Source organism: Antrostomus carolinensis, unplaced genomic scaffold, assembly GCF_000700745.2.
Source record: "Antrostomus carolinensis isolate BGI_N321 unplaced genomic scaffold, ASM70074v2 scaffold13378, whole genome shotgun sequence".
NCBI classification, from domain to species: domain Eukaryota; kingdom Metazoa; phylum Chordata; class Aves; order Caprimulgiformes; family Caprimulgidae; genus Antrostomus; species Antrostomus carolinensis.
In genome coordinates, this window is record NW_010335162.1 from 180,967 (window position 1) to 192,009 (window position 11,043).

Genomic DNA, 11,043 nt, shown 5'->3' on the forward strand with positions numbered 1-11,043 from the left:
CTCTGACATACCTCTGTGTTCCTGGATGGACTTATGTTTACAGCATGTGGTTCTCTATTCATCCATGCTAAAATAATTGGAAGTGGGTTTTAATGAGATTGTTACGGCCACACACCATCATACTTCATCCAGGCTCAGATCTGGGCTCTGTTTAGCCCTGATCTGGTTCACATGAGCATTAGGTGTGGGATTCTCTGAAGGGTGCTCCTACATAAAGCCCAATTTCCACTCTTAAAAAAATAAAATTAACTGCTTAAAACTAGGGATTGAATGATAAAAGCTGATTTTAGTGCATTTACCATTCTACTGGAATGTATCCTTCAGCCCTAGCCCCTTTTTTCAGGGCCATGCCATACTACTGCAGGGCTCCTGGCATGAAAAGCCACGCTGGAGCAGTTCGAGAGTTACCTTCTGATGGATAGAGCAGCACCCTTGTAAAGGGGATCCTGTGCTTAGTGCTCTGTTTCTTCAGCACCTGGCTTGAGGTAGGTTGAAAAACTATCTATGTAGAACTTAAGTCACCTCTTTCCTGTTGTGTAACATCAAAGGACCTGAGACAGCATTGATGAAAGGGTGTTCTCTGATGAAACTGTATTTTGCTTCTCAGTGAGAGACACAGGACTGAGCAATGCAGAAGAGGAACCTGGGTGCTACTACCTTGGTTAACTCTGTATTTGAGATTGACACACTTGCTGAGCAAGAAAGTGAGGTACAACATACCCCTTCTCCTTACCTCCAGCCCCTCTGAAAAAAACCAAAACTCACCTCCCCCTTCATAGTTCTTGTCAAACCTTTGACCAACCCCCACTGTCCTGATTCTTTCAAAAAGGTCTGAAGCACAATTTCACCTTTGAATTGAGGGGAAAATGTAATCCTGGAAATAGACTTGGTTATTTTTAGCCCTAACACATAGAGCTATTAAAATGCTATAGATTTGATTTGTTAGCTTCACAGTGCAGAAGTCTCCCCTTGGACTAATGACATTGTGTATTTTCTAATATTTAAAAAAAAAAGAATAATAATATTTTTTTGGTAAGTTATTTTCTCCCACTGTATATCAAAAACCATTGGGGAAAAGTTGCATTCTTTAGTTCCCAGTCACAGAAGCCTTGCTACGTAGCCTTTACAAAAATGTTCCTTTAGATGCACTGGCTGAAGCGCTACTTGGATAGAAACATTTGAGACCTCTGGCTCTGGCTGCTCTACGGGAATGGGTATTGCTATATTGTAATTAAAACAGGAACTCTCTGCACTCAAGCAGATTTATTCTGTTATTGTATACTAGCCTTCCAAGTTCACTTCAGTCTGCAAACCCCAGAGTGGAAAGAGACATTTTTAAAGGACTACAAAGTTTTCATACCATTTAAATAGTTTCCAACTGATGTCCTCTCCTAGCTGCATGTTTTGATTCACTAATCTTAATTCCAGTCCCTGCTGGGTCACAACCTTCCCTCCTTGGAAGGAAATAACTTCCAGAAAAAATGCAAAGGATCAAGTCCTGAACACAACCCTGCATATACGCTCCACTCTCCTCAAAGTTGGTCAAGTGAGCCTGGGCTCTTCCAACTTGCACAGAGGTTACCGTGGTCCTCAGGAGCAGAGATGTTCAGTAAGACCAGCTCTGGCCAGGATGGAGTGTATTACAGCTGCACTGTCTGTTCTCAGTTTTAAACAAACTGTATTTAAATTTGTTAAATAAAATTATGGTTTCTAAGAGCCAGAATACCCTGCAACTCCATTCTTAGAGACAGTGCACGTGTTTGGTGTTTCTCTCATAGCCTGAATCCTCTGATTACTGGAACAGAAAGCAAGGGCTGAGCGACTTCTCGGAGACTCTGAGCAGATTTGCAGCTTGAATTTGATCTCTTCTTCTCCCTAAAGAGATGGCAGCTCCTCAGTGACTGCGGAGCTGGTGAGTTAAAAAAAACAACCAACATGTCATGTTTTCCTAAATCCTGTGTTTCTGTTTTGGAGGACAAAAAGAAAAAAGAAAACAGGACTCACAATCCCAAGATACCACAGCAGGTTTAACTAGAAAGTACGGATGTGCTCTCCCATTTGCAACTAGGTATGCAACCCGTTTACTTTTACCCCAACCAAAATCTGATCCCTGCTCATTTTACAAGGGGGAATTTCATCTTTAGGTGCTTCACAGTGAGATTAAGGGTGGAGGGATGACTGGAAGACTAACTTGGTTCTTTTCTCCTCCTGTGCCTCCTCCTTGGAAGTTCTCATTCTGAAACAGAATGGTCTATTTCATAGAGGACAAAACACATTTCAATTTTTAAAACTTTTTTTTTTCCTTTTTGAGAGAGAGACAACCTCCATAGTAAAACTTAGTGGAAAAAAAAAGCTCGAATTAAAGTCATTTGACAACCAACTTGGCTTCCAACAAGTGAACAAGTAATGGTCTCTTTGCAGACTGAGTTGCTAAATTCTGCCTGGAAGCACAACAAAATGGTTTTTCACACCTGGTTACTCACATGTTCACCAACTATTTCCTCCCTATCTAATTATAAAAACAAGGAGGCCAGTAGTAACACATTTTTTAAAGTCACGGGAGAGCTGAGCTCAGCTTTCAGTTCAGATGATTTCATTTCTTTCTCTCTCTCTCTCCTGCCTTCAGCACCTTTTTACTCCCCCACATTCACCAGACGGTCCATAACATCATGCGCAGCCATCCGAGCTGTGGGTCCTCAGTAGTGCAGGGAGATGAGCTTCCGCATCCCTCTGTGAAACAATGGACTCTGGTTCCTTCAGGGCCCATTCTCTCTTCTGAACTTACTGCCAAAGAGCAAATCCTTTACCTGGGTCTAGTGGAAATAAACATGCCCAAGTGCCTGGGCCATCATGTCCCCAGACATGCAACCAGGAATATTCAAGATGAACCAAACACAGAAAAGAAGCTCTCATCAGTCCACGTACTGGGTCCTTCCTAAATAAGGTATGTCCACAGACTGTATTATCCGTCCTGCAGTGCGTTCTTCAAAAATTACAATCTGCAGAAGAGAGGCATTTGTCAAGTTCCTTCATACAAAGGCTGTGCTACTTTAAATATTAGAAGGGGTGTGGTGAGTAGGTCAAGAGAGGTTCTCCTCCCCCTCTACTCTGCCTTGGTGAGGCCACATCTAGAATATTGTGTCCAGTTCTGGTCCCCACAGTTCAGGAAGGACAGGGAACTGCTGGAGAGAGTCCAGCACAGAGCCACCAAGATGATGAAGGGAGTGGAGCATCTCCCTGCTGAGGAAAGGCTGAGGGAGCTGGGGCTCTTTAGCTTGGAGAAGAGGAGACTGAGGGGTGACCTCATTAATGTTTATCAATATGTAAAGGGTGAATGTCAGGAGGATGGAGCCAGGCTCTTCTCAGTGATGCCCAATGGTAGGACAAGGGGCAATGGGTGTGAGCTGGAACACAGGAGGTTCTGCTTCAACTTGAGAAGAAACTTCTTTCCAGTGAGGGTGCCAGAGCCCTGGGACAGGCTGCCCAGGGAGGGTGTGGAGTCTCCTTCTCTGGAGACATTCAAGACCCGCCTGGACGCCTTCCTGCGTGATCTCATTTAGGTTCCTGCTCTGGCAGGGGGATTGGACTGGATGATCTTTTGAGGTCCCTTCCAATCCCTGATATTCTGTGTTTCTGCGATTTTTAGGAGGAAAAGGCATACAATCACAGCAGGGGAAGGAAGCATAATTTAAAGAGATCAATCACTATGAGTCTGAACAGTAACTGTGATTCTTCTTCAGCATCACATGATGCAGAAAATGAACTAGCATCAAATCAGGTTTGTCTTGATTTGGAACTTGATGCAGTGCTTTGAAGTTTAGCTGCCATCCTCATCACATCTTAATGGTTGTCAGAGACATAATCAGCTTTAGAGCAGCACCTTCCCCAATTTTCACAGATCTTGGGAGATAACAGTCTCCTTCCTCTCTGTTGCACTGGTTTTCAGCTAGAGATAGGTAATTAATGTACTGTCTATGTCTAGCTCTTTGGGACATGACTCAGAGCAGGATCTTTAATAATACAAACAAGCAAAGAGAAATCCCCCCCAAAGCCTCTCACCTCATTGTTCCCTTTCCATAACCAGGGCCCAGGAAGGTAGAGTGTTTCCTGAGGTCCAATCTTCCAGTAGCGGCCCAGGTTCTGCCCATTGACAAACACAACTCCTTTTTCCCAGCCCTAGAATCAAGACAGTACACAGAATTACTGATGCAGCTGTAGTGCCTAGTGAGCATCCCCACAGGAAACTACATCTACTTTCACACTTGTGTTCTTTCAGGCTGTTTTACATAGGTTTTCTGCTTGCTTTCCCTGTGCAGCTCCCTGAAGCCATGAACATTTAAGTAAGCCCTGTTGAACTGGAGTTATCTTCAATGTAATAATTAAAAGGATAGAGCTTTCAAAAATGTGCAATTCATGCTTGTACAGGAAACTTCATCCTTTTGAACAGACATACCTTTATTTCTTCCTAAGCATAGAATATCTCCCCTCACCTATTTCCCAGGTGACAGAAATACTGTATTGCTACTGACTAGCATAATTTACAACAAAGCATAAATGGAAAAGTGAGCATGAACCTTGTCTCTAAGGGAGTGAAATCAGAGGAGGATGTTTAATAATACTTAGTATCTTATCCTAAGTTCTATGCAAGAGCAGTAACCTTCCACAAAAGAGAGATGTGAACACTGACTCTCATGCCATGTCTACAAAGAAGTGATTCCATATCACATTGAGGAGGCAGGGATAAAGCTAATGCCTCCTTTATTTTTTGTGCCCATTACTCCTCTGCAAGTAGAAAATAAATAACATTTCTATGTCAATAAAAAAGACTAACTATTCATTAGCAGGGTCAGTATTACACATGTTTTCTCATCAGGACCACTACTCTCTTTCTCCAACATCAGAGCGAGCTATTACACGTGTCATTCTAACCAGCTTTTTAAAAATCCTGCTCAAGAAAAAATAAAGAGGGAAAGAAAACTAGGACTTGCCTGTAGCTTCAAGAAAGTGTCCTGTGGCTGATGCTCTATCCACAGCCTTCCACGAAAAAAAGCCGGACCCACAAAGTAATCTGGGACTGCACTCCATCCAGCAATATGCCGCAAGCTGCAAGAGAACCACCAAACACAGCAGGGAAGCACCAGGCAGCACTGAGAGACAACACTGGTCTCAAGATCATCTCAAACCGCTGCTTACAACAGCAGATGGATGTTGTTACAACAAGGATGCTACTTCCTTGCACGCCTGAAATGTCAAGCAGCTGCTTTCTAGTGGTATGGCCTAAAGGTAATATTCTTCGTGCTGCAAAGGGATGAAGTGTTCATCTCCTGCAAACGCTGAAGACAAGCACCTAGCTGATCTCTCCCTTCCACTTAAGATAAGTGTACTGGTGGTACATGTTCCAGTCTTCGTTATCCTATGCTTGCCACATCACTGAGAGGACAGTTTCTGGTACAAGAAAAGGATATATGGGACTATCACCACCTCTAATACTTTACAGCAATGTATAAATCTCTGCTTCATGTTGGCTGCTGAAGTGCCCATCCTCCTTCAGTTACGTCAGTGCCGTGGCACAAGCTCTAAATGCATGGGGCTTGCACAGGCTAAAGGAAAACCTGAGAACTGATAGGATTCAAAACAGCCATTCCTGTCCATGTTCCTATCGAGGAACATGAACACAGCCTTGCAAGTCTGCAGTAATTAGGGGCAGTCTGGCATTATTTCTTACCTGTGGCAACAATTTGGGAGCAAGGGACAAATGGAAGAGAAAATAAGGAGTGTAGAAGTCCCTCTGTCAGGACACCTTCCTTCCAACCCTTATGAACTGCATCTCTTGGATTGAGGGAAGTTATTGATCCAGTGCAGCTTGACTGCTACTGAATTATTCAACTAAAAGCCAACAACAGTTCCTTTCACAACACCATGCGCTCCATCCTCCTACGCAGCGACTGTAAGCTGATTGTTTTTCATTGCTACTGGTCAATTGCCAGTAACTGACTGTAGTGTGACTAATCTTGCTCTCATTTGGGCATGGCAGTTCACTTGCTTTCATGTTCCTCACTGGAAATATTCTTCTAAAACCCTGCAGTCAAAGGTTATGCAAGTTACCCCATCAGTAAGAATCCTTCAAGTAGCTCCCTAGCACCTGTTAAGGTTGGCCTTAGAAATTTAAAATCCTTAGAATTTCAAAATGAAGGCTTTTTTTCCTTTTAAAAGCCATTTCAGTTTAATGTGGCCTCTCTCTCCTTCCTACACAAAGTGTGGGAGCAATGGTATCTTGGGGGATGCACATGTGTTAGTTCCTGGTATTAATAACACAACTGAAAACAGTCTCTCTGGCTCGTGGCCAGAGTCCATAGGGCATCTGTTGCCTTAAGCGTTTGGTAAGGTTTTCTATATCTGCTAACAGAGGCTCCTTGACTTACCCCTGCTAGATTTCTTTTTCATTCTTTCTTGAATTAAAGCAAAATAACTTAAAAGAGAGGAAGCCATCTGGACATGTTAATGTACTATTAGTAGCTTCCTAGAATGAATTCATCCCTTGCGAGTTTGAATTACTAAATATATCAGCCATATTGCTAATTTCAAGAAAGACACAAACTCCTCCAACACGTGAGTGTGTTGGGACCCACCCCTTTGGGTAAGCCATGCTTTTACCTTCCCCATCTAACCCTGCTGTACAGGTTGTGAGGAAGTCTTTAAATCCTCCACAGGGGGAATATGATTCACCTTGAAATAATGGTATGGATAAAGTGGCACCATTTTCTGCACTACTTCAGGCAAAGGTATCAGCAAGGAACCTATCAGTGCAAAAATCCACCTACCTACTTTTACCTTGTGTTGCCTTTCTGATACATTTAACTGCTCCCTTTTAGGATTTGGTACTGCTGGTGAACAGTTGGTTTCAAATGAGGAAGAAAAAAATGTTCAAATCCCACAAACCTTTTCATGAAGCCAGGTTTCATCTCCAAACTGTAAATCTTGAAGTTCCTCAAGGGGGTTTTATTCAAGAAGACGTCACCAATTAAGCCTGCAAGAGCAATGGGGGTAATGAAGAGTTGAAAAACAGCTAAAGCTGATAGATTTTCCTATTTGAATGTGAGGAACAGCAGGAGATGGAAAGCAGCCACATTCTGCAATGGAATTAGAGTCCATATGGTCCCATTGCTCATCCAGATTGAGTGGGGAACATTACTATACTTTGGCCTCTCCACTCTCTCCTTTGCTTCAACTCACCAAGCCGTTAAACACCCTCCAAGCAGAAAACAGTGTTGGCACACGCAGCAGATGGGGTTTTGTTGTTACTGTTGTTTTTTAGTTAGCTGTCCACGTATGGGTTTTTTTAAAGCAGTAGATCAGTTACTTCTTCAACAGGCCCAGCAAAATATAACAAGGGCAAGCACTAATGTCCAGTGCTGATCCAGTGCTTTCCATCCAAGGATTTTAAGACACCTTAATAAGTTCTTTTTAGGTAAAGTTATTCTCCATGTAGCAGGCAAAGCCTGGGTTCTAACCCAGCCTCCTAATTACAGGTGTGCAGTTGAGATTGCTTAAGCAGCACAGAGGCTTCATGCACCTCTTCTGCAGTAAAATAAGATTAGTGCAGTCACGTGCCTAGCTCCATTAGTCTATTTTGTATAGTTTTTGCATACAGCTCCCCACTAAAATAGAATCCTGGCACTTCGACCTCTTCCAGCTCCACAGTTGTGTGTGATTGACTCGAACATTTTAGTAAATTTCATTCAGCAGAATTCCTCCTGATACTGTGTGAGCTTTTAAATGTTGTCACCCTCCAATATCAAACCCCCAGGGGAAAACACAAGATTAAAAAAGGTATTTTCCTTCTCTCCCTGTGAAGTAACATGCTCACAGAGAACGGGTGCCCTAACATCACCTAGCAAATCTAGAGCAGAATAAGATTCATTGATGGCTTTGGGTTTAGTTGTACCCCTATAAAATAAGAAGCCTTCATGCAAGCCATCAAGCAGCCACTACTTTCCATCTACAATCACTCCAGGGGGTGCTGAACTGTGTTTTTTAACAAGTTCCCTCTGTCATACCATTTCCCACTGTCTTGCCTAGCACTACAGTGGCTGTACTGGGTCTTCAGTTTGGTTCTGTGTAAAGCACACAAGACAGACAGTTCTACAGTGTTTAAACTCTGAGAACTATCGAGGACAGTTTGAGAACAAAGCACTTAACTTACCTTTCCTCTGTTCGTTCAATGCCAGGCCATAATTGACACGACCACGGTTCTCTACCAAGAGTCTCAGCTGCCTGAATCCCTGGTAAAAAAAAAAAAAAAAAAAAGGGAAAAAAAAAAAAGGAAGAGCATCAGCTGGAGCAGTGTGCAGATGTGCTGCATCAGCCATAACACTTGGTTAACAGAGGTCAGTACAGGATTTAAGAGGGGAGGTGGCACCAATACCTTTGTCAGATGCAGTTTATCTGTTTCCTTTAAATTTCTGGATTATGTGATAGAAGAGAGTCCTCATATCTTTCAGCTACTGCAAATAGTAATGCCACTGAGGAACTCTTCAGCCTTTTCAGAAAAGTTTTCTTTTTTTTCTGGTGAATTTTTAAGTACCATTTTGGTATCACCCACAGAGGCAGAAATGAAGTTTGACATAGTACAGGCTTATGTCATACAGCTCTCCCACAAGTCATAAGAACAATGAGTATATCCACCCACTCACCTACTCCAAGGAGCCATGCACAGCTCTGTTGACATGCATTCAATCAATAGACTAGTCTTAGTGCCAGCTTCTGCCAGGGTAAGACTACTCTCAGAGCTAAAGAGAGACATTCCCCCTCATTTCATCTGAGACCCAAAAGGTGCAAAAGCTCCCAAACCCGCTTAAAACCTGCTTTGTGCTAAGGAAGATGAAACCTACGTGGACTTAATCTGCACAAACAGGGTACAGGTACCCAATGTCTACAGTTGTGGGTGTAGCAGGAAGGCTGGCAAATTTTGTGCAGCAAGAACTACACTGACTTGAATTTTCTCCATGTGAAAGCATTCAAAAACCACTTCTCAATCACAAATAGTAACCTGGCAGTGAAATCACACTGTGTTTCACTAGTGAAATAGTGTCTAATTAGGGTATAACAACCATTCCGTGTCAGGCTACTGTACCAGCTAGTTAAATGGATTAGGTGGGAGGTACCCTCCTGAGACCTATGTCTTTTTAGTGGTCTTGCTTCTGTTACCACATATTGTTATTGTGAGCAATCTCCAATTAGTTACCTGTCCTTCAGGAAGGGTGAGCTCCACTGTGTTGTAGTCCAGCTCACCAACATACATGGTGTTAACAAACACCTGCAGAATAGAGTACAAGAGAGTAGAGGAACTTCTCAGCAATTATATTATAATCATTTGTTGCACAGGGTACAACTGCAGTTGTACTGGGGAGGAAATTGTCTCTACATGAAACTAGAACTCAGTGTCCATAACTGTGTCACTGATCCAGTCTAGGTGGGGAAAAATAAATCACAACATTTCTCAGAACATTCAATATTCTGATGTTTAAAGATACTGTAAGTTTCAGTAGACTGGAACCTCAAGCTGATTTACAAAGATTTCACAAAGAGAGAATCACACTTCTGATCTAAAACTTCACATTTTCCTTCATGGTTGACCCATTTCCTGCCTAGCTGCCAAGACCAAAGCATTGACATCTAACTGCAGTTAGTCACAGTTGCCCTCTGCTCCTTACCTGTGCTCGGTCACGGACATGGTCCCTTGAATGCAGATGTCCACCACCAAATATGACAGTCTCGTAGAGCACGTATCCATACGACTGCCCACTGCTATCATTTAGATGCAAGTTCTCCATGTTCACAGGCAACTCTGACTTAACAGGCTGCAAAGGAGAAACAAATTGAAGGGCAGGAGTGGCCTCTCAGCATTGACAGGCCACACAGAGGCAATTCACTTAAGACAGATGTTCCACTCTGCCACAGGTTACATTTACCCTGTAAGCCTCCAGAGGTCTGTTCCAACCTGAATTACCTTATGACTCTATGAAAGCTACAGCAATGAAGACAAGGTACCAGAAAAGGGAGCCAAGGACTTGCAAATCTGGACTTCCAAGAGAACAGAAGTAGCAGTAAAAAAGGTGAGATAAAAGATTTGCCTCCTTAGCATATCTTTGACAAAACATTCCCAGCCTTATTCTCATGGCATAACAAGCCAGTGCACTAATTGCCTTTTCCACCCAAGTACTGAGATGCATTAAATTGGTAGTACTACCTGTAAAAGAGATGGTAACACATCCCAGAGAGAGATATATTGATGCAACAGGATTGCACCGTATGATGCCTTGCTTTCAATCATGGGAGGGAGAGGAAGAGGCTGGCCTGTCATGCAAAAAGAAAGAGAAAGATGTAAACAACTATTTCAGATGCAAAAAGCCAACACAGATTGAAGGCCCCTCCAGACCTTCTTTGGTCCTCCCTCCCATCTGTTGGAAAAAACACCCAGCCAGTCAACAAACCAGAGTCACAGGGCTCCAGCAGAAGGGCCAGGTTAAACAAGTCTCTGATTTAACACTGTAGGTAGAACTGTATTTTGGTTCTTGGATTTATAATTACCAATGATCATGCTGAAGAGTTGTCGGAGCTTGAAAAATTTGGATGTATAGTCTCCAGCCTCTGTCAGCACAGCATCATAATCTGAAAAAGAAGCACATATGTTTTTTAAAACATACAGCAGCTCTGGGACAGCCTTCATGTACACTGTCATCAAAAAAAAAAGCCCAAGACACAATTTTCTTGGCACTGTCTATATAATGGAAACCTGTATGCTTTTTTCTGTGTGAATTTAGCTAGACAAGCATAGAGTTGCTTAATTTGAAGAAGAGCAGCTCATTAAGGAGCAACATACTTTTAGAGGCCTAATTTGCACGTATCCAGAATTTCACACAGGATGAAGTTAACAATTAACAATTTTAACAAAGGGCTTTTGGGATGAAAAAAGCTTTACGGTACAATTTGACTTGGTAAAATTAAAAAAACCAGAACTGTATCTTGGATCACCATCTTTCC

The 11,043-nt window shown here is 42.6% G+C and overlaps 1 protein-coding gene across 1 annotated transcript in view; it reads right to left on the reverse strand.

Annotated features, from left to right (window-relative positions):
* Positions 1–2,749: 2,749 nt before the first annotated feature.
* GLB1L2 (galactosidase beta 1 like 2) overlaps positions 2,750–11,043 on the reverse strand; it is a gene marked incomplete at its 5' end in the record, with an annotated part of 22,096 nt that continues 13,802 nt past the window's right edge. Inside the window, 9 exons of the mRNA XM_010174457.1 lie at positions 2,750–2,999; positions 4,060–4,176; positions 4,989–5,103; positions 6,940–7,027; positions 8,204–8,282; positions 9,245–9,316; positions 9,714–9,860; positions 10,250–10,356; positions 10,591–10,671. Of these exons, the coding sequence (XP_010172759.1) occupies positions 2,913–2,999; positions 4,060–4,176; positions 4,989–5,103; positions 6,940–7,027; positions 8,204–8,282; positions 9,245–9,316; positions 9,714–9,860; positions 10,250–10,356; positions 10,591–10,671 (893 nt within the window). The remainder of the gene's footprint in view (positions 3,000–4,059; positions 4,177–4,988; positions 5,104–6,939; positions 7,028–8,203; positions 8,283–9,244; positions 9,317–9,713; positions 9,861–10,249; positions 10,357–10,590; positions 10,672–11,043) is intronic.